At 32.5% G+C, this 21,065-nt stretch overlaps 1 protein-coding gene across 2 annotated transcripts; it reads left to right on the top strand.

Annotated features, from left to right (window-relative positions):
- Positions 1-261: 261 nt before the first annotated feature.
- On the top strand, positions 262-6,474 carry LOC110706798 (external alternative NAD(P)H-ubiquinone oxidoreductase B2, mitochondrial-like). 2 transcript variants are annotated; one of them, XM_021884747.1, is made up of 10 exons: positions 262-545; positions 2,304-2,589; positions 2,679-2,885; positions 3,033-3,283; positions 3,753-3,975; positions 4,158-4,262; positions 4,442-4,714; positions 4,804-4,925; positions 5,725-5,844; positions 5,957-6,474. In XM_021884747.1, the coding sequence occupies exons 1-10, from the start codon at positions 466-468 to the stop codon at positions 6,042-6,044; spliced, it is 1,755 nt and encodes a 584-aa protein (XP_021740439.1). In that variant the 5' UTR covers positions 262-465; the 3' UTR covers positions 6,045-6,474. The 2 variants fall into 2 exon arrangements, with proteins under 2 accessions (XP_021740439.1, XP_021740440.1); XM_021884748.1 differs by lacking the exon at positions 262-545 and adding an exon at positions 2,029-2,128.
- Positions 6,475-21,065: the final 14,591 nt, after the last annotated feature.

The raw sequence follows: 21,065 nt of genomic DNA, 5'->3' as shown, positions 1-21,065 counted from the left end.
AGAGTTCCTCCTATTATCAGGTACAATATCTATATAATCAGAAATTTATTGAGCAATGTAAAAAATCTAATCAACTGTCTGATTTTCTTCTTGATAGATGTGCGGAATAATTTAGTTGTAGAATTGAAGTATTTTAAGAAGAACGTTCACAAATACACCGTATTATTAGGTATTGTATAATATACGGTGTATCTTTAACCGGCCAACGCCACGCGTAACAATTGTCTTGAGCGCCAAGCCAAGGCTGATTTTCAATGACCCTGAAAAAAAAGGAAAAAAGTAAAATAAAAAAAGCGACTTCATCACGTTCATTTTACACCAAATTCCTTTTCCAATTTTATTGGTTGGCCTCTCTTCTCACGCTAAACGTCATTTTTTGCTCTCTCCTTCTCCAAACTTCTGGTAGGAGCCCTAAATCTCTCTCTACTTTCTCTTACCTCCAATTTTCTCTCTCTAACTGTAACAATGGCGTTCTACGAAAAAGCTTCTAGAGCCTTCTACAATTATCCGTCGCTTTCCAAGCTTCTCGTCGTCGTAACCGTCAGGTATTGCGTCCTCTGTTCTTAAACTTCTGTTGCTTTTTCTTGTGATTTGATTTCGTTACTGTTGTATTTTGACAGGAAATTCTGGTGAATTTGATGTATGTTGATTGAACATTGCAATTGTTGATGATTTCATCATAATATTTTGGTGAATTTGCTTAGAAATATTGTTGATTTTATTTCGTGATGTCGAACTCTGTGATTTTGCGAGGCGTATGAATCAGTTTTTTTTTGTTGTATCTGGTTAACTTTTGAGAATTTTGTGGTGATCATACAGTTGATGTTGATTGTTTGTCGTATTCCTGTTTATTTTGATGATTTTGCTGTTAGTATGATTTACTTGATTTGGATTCGTGGCAATATATGACTGTTTAATTCTTTGTTTTGTGTGCGAAAAAAATGTTAACCTAATACTACTGATTTGGCAAGGCTGCCGACTTAGAAACAAAACTTTTGAAACTTACTAATTTAAGTTCAAAATTTGGAGGAATTTGGAGATTTCAAGTTGAACCGTTAGATCGATGAACATACGAAGTCTTTAGACCTTGTTGCGGCTAGATGTAGTAGTAGTTGATCCTTTCTTAGCATTATATAATTTCTCACTCTCAAGCTGATTTGCTAAATGTATGATTGATAGTACTTGATCCTTTGATCTTGTATCAAGTATTATGCATCTCACTTGAGAAAAATGCATAATGTTGTAGTTAGGTGTTAAAACTAATTATAATCCGCTCTAAATAATTTTAGGTGAACTTTTTAAGATATTCTTCCTAGATGCACTCACTAAAGCATGATGATATCACTTTGTAACGGAATGTCACTCTTAAAAACGTACAAAGTACGAGTTGAAAGTAACTTGCACTGCTGATTATTGGAAGATATATTAAACAGATATAGAAAATTAGACAAGGAGAGAAGCTCTAACAGGCCATTGGGTATTAGGTTCAGGCTAAAACAGCTGCGTTTGACGCTGCTCAATGATTTTACAGAGGACTCTTGAATGATATACTTTCTTCTCCCAGAAATTAAAGGAAGTAATGCCTTGTGTTGGCTCATCTGTTTGACTCATTATTGTTGATAACTAAGTTATAGATTTGATGATATTGACTGATAGTGAAATGTGTTTTGAGCTAATATTGTTAATCGTGAAATGTGTTTTGAGCTGTATATTGCTAATGTCCTAGGAAATTTCTAAGCAAACACAACCTATTTTAGCTATTGCCTAGGAATTTCCATTTCCAAGGGAAATATCTTCTAACCAAACAAGCACTTAGATAGAAAATTTGAGTTGTTTCAGTTGGCTATCTTTCTGAACTGTTTTCTAATCTTAGAAGCATGTGAATTAAGTTGAATCATGAGTCGTTCTTTCATTTATGCTCTGTGGTCCTTACTCTTACCTGTCATTTATTTTTTGATTTAAACAAGGTATGGCTAATACATATTCGTACTTTGTAAAAAGAAGATTTTTTGTGAATATAAATAATTAGCAAGGATGTTTCATTAGGTTTCTGTGAAATTATTCTAGGTATGTGTGCTGATTTGTTTTTGCTTACTGCACCAAGCTTATGCATAACCTGCAAGATTTGGTATGCTTTAGATGAACAAGTCAAATATTTTTTCTGTGTTTTTTACTTTCTGTTACCTATTATGATTATTGAACTTGATTTTTCAGTAATTAGATCTTGTGGTTAACATTGTTTTTTGTAATTTAATATATCCTTGCTAACACATTTTCTTAATTGATGCTGTTCTCTCTGTTAGTGGAGGTGCTGGTGGAGGTCTTTTTGCTTATTCAGATTCAAAGCCACACAATGTTGAAAATGCTGTCATTTCACCTGAAGGTGCGAACAAGAAAAAGAAGGTGGTGGTCCTTGGAACTGGTTGGGCTGGAACTAGTTTCTTGAAGAATCTGAAGAACCCTGATTATGATGTTCATGTCATAAGCCCTCGCAATTACTTTGCATTCACCCCTTTGCTACCGAGTGTCACTGTTGGTACGGTTGAAGCCCGTAGTATCTGTGAACCAATTCGCAAAATGGTTAAGAAGGTAAAGAAAACAGAATTTTAGATTTGAGAATGCCCGCCTGCTTAATTTCCAGAGCTTTTTTGCCATGTCCTGATACTTTGATTATCCAGAAAAATGTTAACGTTAGCTACTGGGAAGCTGAATGTCTCAGTATAGATCCTGTAAGCAAGAAAGTAAAATGCCGATCTACTCAAAATGCTGATTTGAATGGGAAAGCTGATTTTTCTGTGGATTATGACTACCTTGTTATTGCTATGGGAGCTCGTTCTAACACATTCAACACTCCTGGGGTAGAGGAGAATGCTCATTTCTTGAAGGTACATAATTGGATGATTCAATTTCTTATTGATAACTGTGCAGTATGAATAACTAGCATGCCCTGTTGGCTGAAACAATTTGTCTTAGCAAGTCTAGTTTAATAGAAAACTGTCAAGGTTTGCGAAATAACTGTGTTTTAATTGCAGGAGGTGGAAGACGCTCAAAAGATCCGTCAGAGTATCATTGATTGCTTTGAAAAGGCCGCCCTCCCCACACTTAGTGACGAGGAGAGGAAGAGAATACTCCATTTTGTTGTTGTTGGCGGTGGTCCAACTGGTGTTGAGTTTGCTGCAGAACTTCATGATTTTGTCAATGATGATCTAGTGAGATTGTATCCCAAGGTTAAAGACCTTGTGAAGATAACACTGTTGGAGGCAACAGATCATATATTGAACATGTGAGCTCATTCTCTTTCCATTTGGACACAGTAGTAGCTTTTTTGTTATGTGACAGATGCTGAGCAGATGCCATTGCTTTACATTTAGAGAAATTTTTTCTGTAGTGTCTTTGATAATGACATAGTTCTCAGTTCTTTTTACATTTAAGCAAGGTGAGCTGAGATTTCACATATCTAACTTATAATAACTAATTAGTTTAAAAGGATATCAAATTTGGTAGAACTGAACATTGGACATGTTAAAGCCATAGAAGACTACTGAATGCATTTGACTGTTGTGGTCGCAACTTAAGTTTGTTTCCCATATGGATATTTTGTTAATAAAAGTATTAGATAAATTGTGGCTGATTACTGAAAGGGAAATTTCCTCTCCCTTGCCCCACAATATTTTCAGCTAATTGAAATTGTACTGATCTGATTCCTAGTCTATGTGTGCTGTTATAATGTTTTTTTTATTTCTTTTTTGCAGGTTTGATAAGAGAATTACAGCATTTGCTGAGGATAAGTTCCACAGGGATGGTATCAATCTTCAAACTGGGTCAATGGTCGTTAATGTCACTGACAAAGAAATATCAACCAAAGCACTCAAGAATGGCGGGACAATATCCTCCATGCCATATGGAATGCTAGTCTGGTCTACTGGCATTGGAGCTCGTCCAGTGATAATGGACTTCATGAAGCAAATTAATCAAGTATGTTTTCCCCAGGACTTACTGTGTATTTGTTTTTTTTTTTTACCCTTTTTATGAAGCAGATTAATCCAGTGTACAGAAGTTTTCACTGACGTAACCAAACACATCTTTCAAATTTGCACTTTCTAGGTCCGTCTTTGATCTAATGCACATGAAATTTAATTTCTGTTTTGCATATGCAGGGCAAAAGGCGTGCCTTGGGAACTGATGAGTGGCTTAGAGTGGAAGGAACTGGAGAAATATATGCATTGGGTGATTGTGCAACCATAGTCCAGCGCAAAGTCATGGTACAATTACTACAGCCATTATCTGTACTTTAATCTTATGCTTGAAGAAATTGTATTTGCAACCAGTTGTTATAGAATAGAATTGAGAAGATTATCAACTAGGTAAAGTTTCTCGTTGATCTCTTTATGCACCATGCAGAAATCTCCTATCTTAAAGTTGGTGGTAATGTTTTTTACAGGAAGATATTGCAGATATATTCAAGAAGGCTGACAAGGATAATTCTGGAACTCTTACTGTAAAAGAGATGCAGGAACTGGTTGACGACATTCTGGAAAGATACCCCCAAATTGAGCTGTACCTTAAGAACAGGAAACTGAAGAGTATTGTTGATTTGATGAAGGAAGCTAAAGGAGATGCAACCAAGGAATCCATTGAATTAAACATTGAAGAATTCAGATCAGCTCTCTCACAAGCTGACTCTCAAATGAAGAACCTTCCGGCAACTGCCCAGGTGCAACTTCGTCCATAAGATTTCACTACTGTAGATATTGTCTTGTTGCTGATTCTCGTTTTATATTTACTTTTGTGACTGCATCACAGGTTGCTGCTCAGCAAGGTACCTATCTAGCTGACTGTTTTAATCGAATGGAAGAGTGTGAAAAGAACCCTGAAGGCCCTATCAGAATCAGAGGAGAAGGTCAACATCGGTTCAAACCTTTCAGGTATGAAATTGCTGCTCTATTTTCTTCTTTTCTCTACCTATACTGTTCTCAGTTTTCACCCATGCTTAAACACCCACACATTGGCCATCCCACGGACTGTTACTAGCTAATGCTTATGAGTAATCTATTATTAGTATCCTTAAATCCTTAATTTTAGTATGATAGTACTTATTGGCCTGGCTGGAGAATATTGAAGTGCATAGATGCTAAAGCTGCTTTTGGCACACGATTCATACCCCACAGAGTACAGACTTTTAACTAATAGCGGGGTATTGATGTCTTGATTCAACACTCGCTGCTCCCTTGGGCAATTTTATGTTATCTCTGTCCACTACATCATTGATCTGAAATCTTACCTACAAGGCAACAACTAAAACTGTTATTTAGGGAAGAAGACATAAAACCTCAATTGCAGTTCGATATATGAGCTGTAATAAAGGCTTTGACTCCGACTTTATGGGTTACTGTCTCCTCTGAGACTATGATTTGGTTTCGATACCAATAATCCTGATAGTGTATCTTATGGTATTAGCGTACATGGTTTAGGGATGAGTTGTAAAAACTAAGATTTTGACAGTATATACGATTCCCCCATGTCATTTTAGACCTAAATTGGCATGATATACTAAGATTTTGACAGTACATGGTTTAGGGATGAGTTGTAAAAACTAAGATTTTGACAGTATGTATGATTCCCCCATGTCATTTTAGACCTAAATTTGGCATGATTTACTGCAAAAGGCAAAGCCTGTCATGAATTATGTACCGAGTTTGGTGCTGAAATTTTGTTTGCTCACAGGTATCGGCATTTTGGTCAATTTGCTCCACTGGGAGGAGAGCAAGCTGCAGCTCAGCTTCCTGGAGATTGGGTGTCCATTGGACACAGCACTCAGTGGTTGTGGTACTCCGTGTACGCCAGGTACAAACATTTTAAAATTGCTTCCCTCTTGAACCTATTCATGCTGCTTGTGTGCTAAGTTCTTCCTATACTACTAAGTAATAAACTGACATCATTTGTTCTGGAACTTCAGCAAACAAGTCAGCTGGCGTACAAGAGCTTTGGTGGTTGGAGACTGGTCGAGACGTTTCATGTTTGGTCGGGACTCAAGTCGTATTTAGATCTGCCTAATGGTGGATTGCTCCAGGCTCTGATAGTGAACAATATTCGTATTAATACCCAGAAACAATATTTTAATCACACGTGCATTCACGTGGCGCCATTGGAGGTGGCAAAATTTTGTCTAGATACCTTGATTCATATTTTTTGGCCCTCTTAGAACACTTAGAACTTAATACATTTTGATGATCGATGCAAACTACGAACAACATAGTGGTGAGATCGGATTCACAAGCTGGTGTTTACTGTGATAAATAGTCCTTGGCTTCCACAATTTTTGGGTTGTTAACGCCAAATTTTAGTTACTACCTCCATTAAATATTAGTTGCAACTTTGAACTATTTTATGTTTCTCAATTAATACCCCAAAGTTACAACTAATATTTAACGGAGGTAGTATTTATCAACAAATTTAAAGATTTATCTTGTTTGATTTTGAGATTCAAAGTGCATTTTACTATGCTAGTGTGATGTAAATTGCATAGGCGCGGGAACACAAAAAGTTAATTGTACGAGTATTAATTTTTATGAAATAATAATCTGTACGTTATTGGTCCTCGTCAAAAGGAGGTTATTAGGCTTCTTTGAGCATTGGCCCAATTGCGTGATAGTACATGACTTGAAACTTCTATGAGCGTGTGGTCTTGTACTCTCTTTTATTTTAAGCTCATGGAACAGGGGATATATTGATGGCCACATGAATCCCATGATGGCTACTTGTTTAACTATGCCATATTATTGCCATAATAATTTTTAAATCTTTTTTTTTTTTTTTAAAAAAAAACTTGCAATATTTTAACTTTTGCACAATTATGTTTTGATTTTTAGGACTTTATTATGATTATGTTTGGTAATCTATACTTAGGGAAATAGGGAGAACCATAATGATATGGGATGTATGTCTCAACACTCTCAATGTACATTTATCAATTTTTTTTTTCTTATTGATGATTGATTATGTAGTTAATTAAATTTGTGTTTTGACGAATATAAAAGTCTAAAAGTTGAAAGTTAATATGGAGGAATTAACCTGCATATGTTGTAATATAATAGCAACACGAATATTTTATGAATATAATTTTAGTGGGAAAAGAAGTTAAATCATCAACTCAAGAGATTCTTATATACACCAGGATGTATATGTTGTAATTTTGCCGATTGAAGATAATAATCTTTACATCAACTACGGCAAAATTACAGACTTTATAAAATATTTTCTAGAGCACAATTTAGTTTAAAAAATGGACACTTTGCTCAATTATCAACAACCTATTATTATGATCTCATCCTCAACAAATATCCCAAAAGATTATTTAGTCTCATGATTACCTTTTAATCCCTTCCACACAATAGTTATAGATTTATAGATAGTTAGATCAATTTGATGAATTTCATGAAATAAAAAAAGTTCCAATAGTTATTAGAGATTCATTCTTTTGACTCAGGAAAGTCTTATTAGCTCAAGCAATAATTCTTTGAAAAAGCCAAGGTACTATATTAATAATACTGGGCTTACTAGTTCATGCACTAAAGATATACAAGTGGTTCAATTCTCATTATTATTTTGCAAGGTACCTCTCAAATAATATGGAAGCATTACACTCTTGTCAACACGAAGACATCGAAAGCCTATTGGATCCTTGTCACATCCTCAATATATATCAATAATGTTACGTCTATTATGAAATAATAGAGTTAACGGCTTTCTCACAACTATTCCTTATCAAATTTCGAACCGTTACTAATCAATGAAGGACATATAAGTGAGATCCTTTTCTTTCAACATATATCGTCATGAAAGAAGGCAATCCTAGATCTGTAGTATCCTACAAAATTCGGGAGTTCTAGTTTATTTAAAAAAAAAAATTGTTTTTACTTTGTGTAATTTTACTTCAATTTTTTTTTATAGAATCTAGAAAAATATAGTCCGTAATATACTTATAAGTGTAAAATGGCGACGTGGTTTAAGAGTAGAGGAGATATAGCCATCTTTAGTTGTCAATAATGTAAATCTTAGTCTTCCTATAACAGTCGTACATGCCTGTAAATGATGCGGTATTTTAATAAGACAAAAGGCTTATCCCTGCACTATTAATTCTCTATTGTGTGTGCTCATGCTGTGTGCCTGTGCATGAACTACTAGTATTTGCCGTTTACTCATAAGTCATAACTGGTGTCGACAGCTCAACTTAAAGAGTATTAAAGTGTCAAACCACCTTCTTTCTAAAATAATTTGCCATCATTTAATTTGATGGAAAATTGGTACTATAGATTACGGTGATATTATTATTATTATTATTGACAAAGTCATACAACCTAAAAAAAATTAGTGGGAAGCCGAGATACAATCTGGGTCTCCACTCCTCTAGTTATAGCAAAATCTATCCTAGTGAAAATATGAGCAGCAGCACGCGTCCCAATGTCCTAAGTCGCCGAGAACTTCTTAATCCGCTTCAGCAACGCAACTTTCGCTAATTCCCGGCCCCAAGTGAAGAAAAACCATATCCAATTTCCCGACAACTAGATTCATACTTGACCCGCTTTCGATGTGCCGTATCAACCACAACTCGTCCAGGAATAAAGTTAGATAACATAGACTGTGTCAAGGAGAAGACCCTGTCAAGTCAACACAGCCATCGCGACCACGATCCCAGGAATAAAGTAACACGTACATCTGCAGGTCTGAGGGCCCCGTCGTTCCCTCCATATAACCCAATGTTAACCTCCTTCATTGCTGAAATCCCTGATCGATAGCAAACATCAACAAGGGTATCCCGAACAACATTATGCCGATATTTAATGCCCACAATACAAGCACACGACACCGTGTGATCACTGAAAATTCCCCAATAAAAACCCTTGAACAAGCAAAGTACGTCGCGGTGATGGAGAACAATGGAACACCCAACCAGTAGCACAACACACATTGGTAAGTCTTAGCGTTCATTGTCTGACCCAACCTCGAAATAGGGACCGCCCGAAGCCAAGACGAAGTGTGATCTCCCTGCTGCGATTACCACAAAACTGACTGTCGAGGAGATAAAGAAAAAGTGGACTCTGCAGAAGCGGTAACCTTTGTGAAATATATATCTGCCAATTTCTTCACGAGTTTAGGGGTAGCGACTTCACTAAGGTTACTCAAAATGTCAGAATCCACCGGTCTATTAAAAAGGCTCAACGTATCTTCAAAGGCTCGACCAAGACCAACAATGCCAACATGCCGTAGAAACTTTGTCTGCAACCCAGCAGACTGTAATCAAGAAGCAAGAAAACATAATGACAAATATCACCTGCGGAATAAACACCAAGCCCTCCAAACGCAAATGGTAAGGTGGCAAGTTGCCACTGCCAATCGCTAGGTTCCCTCTATGAGTGATAAACAAGGAGAAATCATAAACCAAATCAAATCAAATCAAATCAACAATAATGAATTCAAGATCGATGGCCATGTCAAATGAACTCAATATACATCAAGTTTAGTCATCAAGATGCAAGGCCGGTTAAGCCTATTAAACTAAACAACATGCAAACCTCCATTGATTAATCAATTTAGTTTTAACAATCAATTAACCTAAATCCCCAAATTAATCTCAATAATCAATCAAGCATGCTTTATCCAAACCCTAGCTAGAGGATCTACTCACTAATCATCATCATTCAACCAAACAAGCAATTAAAAGCATGAATCAACCAAAATTGAAGAACAACTACCTAATTATCAAAGCATTAATCAACAAAACTAAATCAAGTAAGTAATTAAAGAAATCCATAAAGATGAGATAGAGTAGGAAATGCACATTGAATAGTTGAGAAGATCCCCGAAGCTATTATCACACTTGATTCTTCAATATCTCATATCTCCACTAAAATTCCTCACTTTCTCTCTCTAAAAGTACTTCTAGTCTAACCCTAATCTAGAGACAATAGCTCTCAACCTAAGCCTTATCATGAAATGAATAATATAGTTGGATTCTTACAAAAGGAGGGAAATAGGCCAGGTAATTTATAAGGTAATTGGAAATAAGGGGGTGAATAGGAAAATGCGCAAAAAGGCAAAATCCAGAAATCAACCAAGCATACCCAGCCGAGGTCTTCTTATTAAAAAATTTCTATCAAAACAAACGTAGTCTAAGACTAACAGTAGAGGAGTAACAAGGGTTAACCAATCTTCTTGGTCACCACCACTACGTACGTTAACTAGCTAGCTAGGCGGGTAAAATTAAATACTGGTGTTGGTATGTTGGGGATGTGGGGATACTCGAGTTGAGGAGGTAGTTAAAGCAAGGTTACAATGAGAAAATCTCTTGTTTGTAATCTTCAACCTTGCAATCACTACCTTTTGCTATTACAAGACAAATATTGCAGAGAACCTGGAAGAAATTTTTTTCGCCATCCCAGGCTCCCAGCTCGCCATATGGTTGCCTAATCCATTTCCATCCAAAGTACACGAAGACAATAACAATAATTGCACCCAAAATCGACAATATTATAGTAATTTTGAGTATCCATATAGGCCGCTCAGCTATATAATAAGAAGAAAAGCACCAAGTTGTGTACACACTTGAAAAATATTAAACGAAATACGAAAACAAGAATTAAAGTGGCAGCAAACTGACATATCTTCATTGACACTGTCCACATTCCTGAATTCCTAGTGTTACAGACAACGGGGAATATTCAAACATAATCCCTTGAGCTACTTTGCAGTGGTGGCGAAGTATTTTCCCTTGTGAAAGCATGCTCGAGTTCAAGCTCACGAGGCTGGCTCGATCCATCACCTGCAAATGTTCCCGCCTCATAAAGTGTTCCTTCTTGACTTAATTGACCTTCTTCATCTCAAGAATGGGCATAAATATCATTCCATGGTCAGTGAGTTAGGTGATCGATGGCTGTCAAGCTGCTCATATTCACAAATTAGCCAAAGTCTACTCTCTCCATTTTGCTTAAATATAATTAACAGTTTGCATACCACCAAGAAAGAAACAAAAAACATGGAAAACAAACTAGTCGCAATTGTAAAACAAGATTTATTTTCTTTTAAGCATTTAATTGATTGCAAAATGCAAATTTCAGACAATATTTTCTTTCACAAAAGAAGTTTAATTCTATTCTATTATATATGTATCAACAAATCAATATCCTAAACTTTTTCAGGATAAGAATGGCTCAAGTAGCAATTTGGAAACAAGGCAGAAACCTCCCAAAAAAAAAAAAAAAAATAGAAAGAGAGTAACTCACGTTTGATCCGCAGTGATGATTGGGACATCATTCTTTGGGGCTAGCACATCAGTGTTTCAGGAACCTTCACAAAAGACCACGAACCTTCAATAATACTTCTTAACATGTCCATACAAACTTTTAAACATGTAATTGCATAATACTTACATCAATTTCTACACCAGAAAATAGAATTGTATCATGCCTAATCATAACAAACACAAACGGGTACATGGGTGTGTGCACGCAACCTACAAACTTAATAGTCCATGGTAAGCTTCCAGGCAATTATAAAAACACTGCACCTGGAAAATTAAGGACCCAGATTGCTAAAAGGGATAATTACACACAAACCAAGTATGTCATAACAAACTTTGATGGATTATGAAATACTTCCTCCGTTTTTTTTTTTTTTAGTTGTAACACTTTTAAATTCACAGTCTCCTAGGCAATTTTTAAAGAGGAGAGAGATAGAGAGAAAAATAAGAGGGACCCATGTAGGTAGAAGAGAGATAGAGAGAAAGAAATGTCAAAAATGAAAAGTGTTGCAAGTAATTAAAAATTTCCAAAATATAAAAGTGTTGCAACTAAAAAGAGAAGTAAAAAATCTAGCCATTACTGTTACATTAGGCATGTACATTGCGTAAAATTCGAAAAAAGGAAGTTATGAAGAATTGACAAAATCTTATAGCAACAAATTTGAAAGGAATTTGTCCAGTTAATAGTATTGATTTTCAGAAAAATGAACACATCGATAAATATTTGCTCCAATATGACAGCTATAGAATCAGTCAAGCAGAGTTTACTAGTAGCAAAATTTCAAAATATTTGACAAACGATAAAGCAATAGTCACATCCCTAAGCTTCGTTCTCATTATGACACATACAACTTATACAAAGACTACAAATGTTTTTCATTTTTCCAGTTTTTATCATAATTAAAATGCTACAATTCCTATTTACAATATAATAAGAAAATGTATCGATTTAAGCAACAACATCAATTACAGTAATTAATCAAAGAAAACAACATCATTGATCAAGCAACATTAGTTACACAACGAATAAAAATAGGTAATCAGTTGGAAAAAAAACTAGAAAACAACATCAATTACAGTAATTGATTAAAGAAAAGGGAGAGAGATATAAGAATCACACAACGAATATCAAGCAACTTATGAGCGTTTTGGAAGAAGGAGCAACATCATCTTCAGCAGCAACTTCATCCTCGAATTTAATTGCAACTGTAACAACATTAAAATAAATTTAAGATCAAAATAATGTTGGGATTTTGCGGACAAATGTGTTTTCGGGTATTTTGAAAAAATTGAATTTGGAAATTCCTTCAATAGTGATGCTGCCTACCGAGATAATAGAGAATTAGAGATAGAGATGAAAAAAAAAAATCTGAAAATATGTGTTAACAATGTGCAACATAATAGGTAGTTTCACGTAATTTGTTAATTTATAAATAATTTTAATATGATTTGTTTCATATTGATTTGAATCCATTTATTAAACAAACAAACCAAAAAAAAAAAAAAAAAACACTTGATTTAAGGCCTTATGATGCGCGATTTATTTTTTTAAAATATTTATTTTGATTTTTGGAATATGGATCTCTATAATATTTTTATTCTTATTCTAATTTATTTTACGTAAATCGAGGAAGTAAAGATTTTTTTTACTTAAAGTATTAAGTTTTTAATTATTAAATATTTAGTATATAAATCCCTATAATATTGTGATTAAATTTTATTATAAACGTTTAATTTTATTTTTTATGTAATTAAAAATTCAATTTTATTTGTTGATAACCGTAAATTAAATAACAGTAAAATAAAATTTAAAAATTCGTTTACATTATATATATCAAATATTTAAATAAAATCTCTAATATCAAAAGATAATATTTTACCTTTTTAATCATTTAAATCTTCAAATACTATTCGTCGTTCTTTAGCTACGTGGAAATTAAATTTAAATTCTTAAATCTCATTCGTTAATTTTGCTTAAATGATGAATAAATTTTTTCATTCTAAAACAAAATATAAATATAATTATGTATTGGCCAAAATAATACTTTTGTTTATGTGATACGCTGAATGCTCCTGAAAAATGCCTACTTTATAAAGATTACTAGATAAAAGCTCATGCAATGTACAAATTTTAAATACAAAAATCTCTAAAAAAAATATTTTTATTAATTGGATAGACTCTAAGTTTTTAATTAATTATTTATTTTATTTGACTATTTAATAGTTTCAAAAAAAAAAAAAAACGAGTAATAATTTAATTAAACTTTTATTTTCTATTAAAAAAGTATAGTTATGCATATTTTTATGGCAAAATTGGCCTTAATAGCACCAACTATAGATTAGGTGTAAAGAATAGCACAACCTTAATCGAGTACACTCTACATAACACAATATTAAGTTTGGAGAAAAAAATATCATAAATGATATCGGAGAACGGGGATTCTATTGGAAAAGCATATTTTAATTATTTTAATATTATTAACCAATTTCACCTTTTTTTATTTTATTTTTTTTATTTTCTCTCACATATATATTACTTTACTGTACTAAGAACATGACCCCTTTATTATAATTCACCCATTACACCCCAATTAGTAAAATTAATACTACTCATTAAATAACGTAAACGGGGAGAAGACGAAGTCAAATCCTAAAATCCTAGGCAATCAATTAGTATAAGACGTTCTTTAAATTGTATTTTGGTAAATTTTGAACTCAATTTCTATCTATGTGTTGAATACATATATTTTGTTATTTGTCTCTTTTCATAATTTCATGAAATTAGGGTATTAATTGGTGTAATGATGATTTGTTGAAATTGATGTGTTTGGATGAATTTGTATAATTTGTGTCGTGAGATTTCGATTTATGACACTAGAAATTTTATTTTCCCAAACATAAACCATTTATTGCAATTCATTATGAATGTCACTACAAAAATAAGTTAAAGAAAAGTAATAGGAAGCACGTGCTAGGTAAAATAAATTAACTAAATGAGTTAGGGAAAAAAATTGGATAAAAATATTAAAATGACAAAGATAGACTTTTTCGGGAGCCTCTTATGTTATTTATGACACTTTTTGCACCAAACTTAATAGTTTTTGATGTATAGTGCACCCGTTCAAGGTTGTTCTATTCTCTGCACCTAAACTATAGTTTGTGCTATTGAGACCAATTTTGCCTTTTTTTTTAGTGTAATTTATAATGCGATTTATTCTTTTTTTTTTTTTTTTTTTTTTTTGTATATTATTCTCATCTGTTACATATTAGGATAAAATCTTTAATGTGAAAATATATTTTTTTTAAAAATAATCTAAATCCTAAATCATTATTCGTTGTTTTTATGCCTGAAATTAAACTCTCAAATCTATATACTACCTCCGGTTTTTTTTATGTGCAACTTTGAGTCATTTTGCGGTTCACGAAGCAAAACTTGATAATGGTGACTAATGTATTATAGGGGTATGTAATTAAGGTGGAGAGAGAATGTTATGAAAATTACCACCCACTACCACCACCAAAACCAGCCAACACCACCGCCGCCTTCACCAACACCACCATCTGCTTCACCAACACCACCACTACCACCCCCACGAAACCACCACCACAACCAACCCCACCCTCACGAAAACCCACCGACGGAACCACCACCTCCACGAACACACACCAAAACCCAAAACCACGATCCACACCCCCTTCACCGTACCAACACCACTGTCGCCTTCAACGCGGGCCCTTCACCACTACCAGTACCACCACTTCCAACTGCACGACCACCATGCTCATGAAAACCCACGAAATCATCGGTTGAAGTTGAAGAGAGAGAAAGAAGATCAATGGGGGAAGATGAGGATGACAGAGGAGAGAGAAAATACGGGGGAAGATGAAGATGAAGATGGTTTTGAAGAGGAGAGAGAAAATATGGGGGAAGATGAAGATGAAGATGAATGGGGATGGTTTTGGGTTTCTTGAATTGAAGATGAAGATGAATGGGGATGGTTTTGGGTTTCTTGAATTGAAGATGAAGACTTGATGAATTAGATTGGGTTGGTTGGGGTGAAAATTGGGTAAGAATTAGTGAGTAATAAAATCCGATTATAGTTGATAAATTGTGTTTTAATTTTTTAAATGAGGGTAAAATTGACATTTGACTAGTTTTTTTTTACTAAAAATAGAAAGAAAAAAGAAAGTTGCACATAATAGCTTAGTGAGCGGACTAAAATGGCAAAAGTTGCACATAAAAAAACCGGAGGTAGTATATCATTTTGTATATTTGTTGTGATCTCTCTTAATCACTAACATTCTTTTTTTCTTTTTGACATAAATATCACGAAAATGTTTAAAGAAGGAATTTTTTTTTTCTTGCATTATTGTGTTGTTAAATAGGAAATTCCATTTCCTAGGAAATAGGATATGGGTGTGTTGTTTGGTTGACACAAATTTATCAAATTAGGGGAAATAAAATTTCCAAGGGAAGTTTTAATTCCCATGGAACATGGGAATTCACTTACCAAGCCCCCTCGGGTAAGTCATATTTCTCACAAATATTGTGGGGCCTACTTGCATTATTAGCACTAATAATTTAGTTTCTTTCTTTCTCTCTCCAAATTAGTTAACTTAAATAAAACATAATCAAGCTAACCAATAAAACATAGGAAATCAATTCCTAGGAATTTTGAGTTCCTATATTATCAACCAAACAAACTTTGGTCAATTCCTAGGAAATGGGTTAAGGAAATTAATTTCCCATGAAATATAATTTCCTATGGGAACTCATTTCCCATGTCAACCAAACAATACCTAAATTTTAAATTTTATTATGGAAACATCATCTCATTCATAAAATATTTAGATAAAGCCATTAACATCAAAAAATAATTTTATTTTTAAAATTTTTTAAATCCTAATATCAAAATACAATTTATAGTTTTTTTTTTTTTATAATAATTTAAATCCTAACAACTAAAGAAGATTTTTAGTTCTGTAAAAAAAAAAAAAAAGATAATATTTAGTTTTAAAAAAATTTAAATTATATTAAATCAGTATTCATTGTTTTTACCTACGTAGAAAAATTATTAAATCTCATTCGTCATTTTTCCTTATGTGGCGAATGAATTTTTTAATTCTAAAATAAAATAAAATTTTTAATTGGTCGAAATAATACCTTTGTTTATGTGGCGTGCCTAATGCTCCCGAAATATGCCTACTTTATTTATATAATAATATTAATTATTATTATTATTACTCCCTCCGTTCCTAAAAGTTCTACTCGATTTGTATTTGTGTAGTCTCTAATGAACATATTTGACGATGAATATCTTCAGCTATGTATAAGTGAAAATTACAAAAAGTTGATATTTTAAAATTTAGAATAAGGGAATCTAAAAAGATATCTCATGCTACTTTATTTCTATTTATATAAATCTTAACATGTGGTCAAGTTATTTTATTTTGACCACATGAATAGTAAGTCAGTCGAACTTTTAGGAACGGAGGTATTATTATTATTATTTTATTATAAAAGAGAATATATATATATATATATATATATATATATATATATATATATAAAGGGGAGTTTTTTCCTGAAATTTTAGAGCACCACATAGGATATTAATTTTTAAAAAATTATTAGAGCGCTATGTAGATTAATTTTTTAAAAACGCTACAATAAGATTATATCACGTAAGATTAGTTTTTTTAAAGTGCTACATAGGATTATAATAAAAAATCGTCATGTATAATTAATTTTTTTAAAACACTACAATAGGATCGTGCCACTTATGATTAGTTTTTTTTTTTTTTTAAAAAAAAAAGTGCTACGTAGGATTAAAATAAAAAAAATAAAAAATTATCACAGCGACAATTAAGATTATTATTTTTAAAAAATTATCATGAATAAAAATAAATGATTTATTTAGGTGATTGATGGAACCAACATTATAATAAATTTTTACAAAAATTACATAAAGGAGAGTTATTTCAAGATATATTAGAGTGTCACATAAAAAATGTTATATTTAGCCAATGAAAAAAAGAATTGCGATTTATTTTCGATCTAAAATTTTATATTAATTATAAAAATAAAATAAACGTGTTTTCTGTGTGGCTGACCATATTGTGTGGCCGGATGAGACACACCAAATCACCGATCGGGTAACCCCTGTCCATCCGAGGAACCCCTAATCGATCGAGTAACTCTTGACCAACCGAGTAACCCCTGACCAAGTAATCCCGACCATATGACCAGCCACATATGAAACTTTGTGAAATAAAATATTATCTTTTTATATTAGGAATTTTATCTAAATATGAGAAACAAAATTTATATATAATAAAAAAAACAAGTAGTATTAAGCGAATATCACAAAGTTTATCAGATAAATATGTATTTAGTAAAATATTTTATTTTAAAAAATACAAACAAACCGTGCATCGCACGGGCTTCATCTAATATTATTATAAACTCAAAAGATTTACATAAAATTAGTGGGAAGCTAGGAAACAATCTGGGTCCCACTCCTTTAGTTATAGCAAAGCTAAACCTAACAAAGATGTAGGCTGCTGCTTTAGCCCCAATATCCTAAGCCTGAGAGAATTCGCCAACTGTACTTAAGCCTCTAAAAATATAATCTTTCAATTCTAATTTTTTTAGCTAAATAATTAACTCATAATATTGGCCAATTACATGAATCAAACAATAACGCACAAATCAATTGGAAACATTCAAACCATAATTCATGAATTTATAAATAATTAAGCACAAATAATCAAGGAATAAACATGGCTTCGCTTAGTTAGCCTTAGAAAACGACTACTCACTCATAATTGAAATAAATAAAATAAAATAGAATATTATTATTATTATTATTATTATTATTATTATTATTATTATTATTATTATTATTATTATTATTATTATTATTATTATTATGCTACTTGTATTTATTTCTGTCAATTTATCTAATTACTTAATATCCTTTTTACTATAGAGTACATTATGTTATTATGTTACTCGCATCATATTACACGTTATTTGGTAGATGGTTATACAAGGATCACAATATTATTATGAATAATCTATATGTAAAATCCACAAGCTAGACTTCTTCCTTTTGGCCATGAACAAATTTGGGTAAATCATTGTCCCAGTGAGATTTTCCCTTACGTTTTGATGGACTCGATGTCCTTAATTAATATAATCAACTTCCGGTTGTTTCAAAAAAAAAAATCCACAAGCTAGAAACATTTTGTGCCAATATCTCTATAATAATGCTAGTTTATATGTATCCCTACATTTTTTTTTTCAATTTCTATTAGCACACCATCCCAATTAAAGGTGGTGGTATATGGAGGTATTGAATACGAAGTATTTGCGAGGAAAATCACTTCTTATTTAAGGATGTGTACATAAGCACGCATGGGTGTAAATTAAAGGTGTTAGCAATGGAGTTTCCGATCCTTGTATAATCATTTAACTATTTTTCGCCATCGTGATTAGTTACCGCATACCAACCGAGACTCAAAACAGTTAAAATGTACCGAAGAAGTACTTAAAAACATCAAACTATATAGTACTTAAGAGTTTGTATAACAATGTACAAACACATTTTCTAAATCTTAATATGGAGTAAATAGTAATAGTTAGACATAAATAAGAATTAATAAAGCTTAATTAGGAGTATTGTCTCTCCCAACTTTTATTTTCCGAACACCTCATAGACCAAATAAATTAAAGGTTGCCAAATAATATACATTTTTCTTTTGCCCAACTAAGAGATTGAAAGTTCGTTTCTTATCTAATTTAATTTTTATGTCTTTCCTAGCTACAACTCAAAACAATTGAATGAAGAATATATGATATACTAAATTACTAATATGCCAAAAATGAGATCTCCATTTAAAGCACTTTGTAATTACGCGGATGGTGGCTTAAAGGGCATTAACCATTCTTGAATTGACTAGCTGGGCTACCCAATTAAGGATATAAATCTTACCTACTAGTAAACTCAATGCCCCTTCAATTCATTACTACGCAAAAAGGATGCGAAAAATATAATTTTAAACAAAAATACTCTCTTTTTCTATGTTTTAGGTAACGAACATATCAAATATGGAATAAAAGAAAACATTGACATGATTTATGATTAATTATTTCTTATCAAAATTTTAAAATGTATAGTTCATTATTGCATGTGATAATGTAAATGAAGTTATATCTCATGTTATGATCTTTCAACCCACCCGAAAACTTACCAAGTAAACTTTAAAATTTAAACTTTGTGTAGGACTACCATAAATTATTCATTGTTGCTTCTGTAGATTACGAAGGGTCGATACTATACACTAACAATTACGAGTGTTGAGCACCTTTTCAAAGCATTTATAAAAATAAGATTCTCATCGATCATCACGCTTGATAGGTAAACTAAAACCTAAAACGATATAGTGAGGCTCAATAGATCCCCAAAGAGTAGGGTAACTTTTATTATACAATCATTTGTGCCTTACAATGGATAATAGGTTATCAATTTATCATATATATTTGCTCGTTTGTGCAAAATGAGTAAGTTCATTTTCCTCAATTGTTTTGCTGCTTGCGGAGAATTTCACTTTTTCTTGCATAGAGCAATATTGCTTTGTTCACTTCACTTTGTTTTCTTTTCAAAATTAATTACTTAATACAAAGCATATTATCTCACAACTAATTAAATATATGATAGTCTCATTGTATATACTCCGTAGTTTTCTCATGTTGATAATGTCTTTGACTTGATCTAATTAATGCTAACTTTTGCCTTCCTTGCAAGAGTTAGTTGTAGCCTTTAGGTTCAATGAAAATATGATTACACTTGTAGAAATGTTAGATGCCCAGGCCACATGATTGTTAGTAATTTGCTTTAATTGTTTCTGCCCTTTGTTCACCCCAATGTAATCCACATCAATCAAAAAAGCCCATAACAAATCATGTACACTAGTAATTGTACTTAGATAAGGTCATGATAAGATATGAAATTCTTCTAAGATCAACAAAACAATTATGCCCGATTAAAAATAAGCTAAGAGAACCACTAAGTGAAAACGAACTTTAAGGACAAAAATCATATACAAGAATGTACAGAGAATAATATGATTCATTTAACTTTTCGGGTTGGCAAACCTCATAAGAGATACGTTAAATTTCTTAAATGCAATAATAATCTTATGGCATACACACATATACGATGATCTTTTTCTTACTATCTTGACCTTTTAACAGTACAGTTGTTAATCTTAGGATCAGACCACAAAAACATGTCTAGCCAGAATACCGTAGTCTAGCCTAACATAACAAAAATTGTCAATGAGAACCTCATGCTAGGTTGTTCGTAAGAGAACATGGAAAAACATATTCAAAGCATATTCTAACATTAACCCTAACCCTACTAAGTGTTGATCAAACATTAACCAATGATTCAATGAATTAATCTTATGTACAGAAGTAATTAAAACAACCTAAGTACAAGTACTAAGTATAATTAATACATAAAAATTTGATGCATCAAAACCCAAATAAAATCATACAATCTGTTACCAGCTGTTCCTTATCTCTTCATGCTAGCTTGCTACTTACTAGTTCCTCTCTGACTTTGCGTTGTTTTTTGGATTAACATGTAGTAGTAATTAAATGATTGGATCCAAATTCTAATTAATTAAATTAAAAACAATGGTTTTTAGGAATTAGTGCCTATAATTAAAACCTCTACTCGTGCGGGTAAGAGAAGCACGT

The sequence above is a fragment of the Chenopodium quinoa genome, unplaced genomic scaffold (assembly GCF_001683475.1).
Source record: "Chenopodium quinoa cultivar QQ74 unplaced genomic scaffold, ASM168347v1, whole genome shotgun sequence".
NCBI lineage: Eukaryota > Viridiplantae > Streptophyta > Magnoliopsida > Caryophyllales > Amaranthaceae > Chenopodium > Chenopodium quinoa.
This window is presented reverse-complemented; position numbering and strand designations above follow the sequence as displayed.

Bases quoted from the DNA above. Each gene is read 5' to 3' on its own strand.
- LOC110706798 (XM_021884747.1), top strand. From the start codon at position 466: ATGGCGTTCTACGAAAAAGCTTCTAGAGCCTTCTACAATTATCCGTCG. The intron at 546-2,303 runs GTATTGCGTCCT...TCTCTCTGTTAG, and splicing joins CTCGTCGTCGTAACCGTCAG to TGGAGGTGCTGGTGGAGGTC. The intron at 5,845-5,956 runs GTACAAACATTT...CTGGAACTTCAG, and splicing joins TGGTACTCCGTGTACGCCAG to CAAACAAGTCAGCTGGCGTA.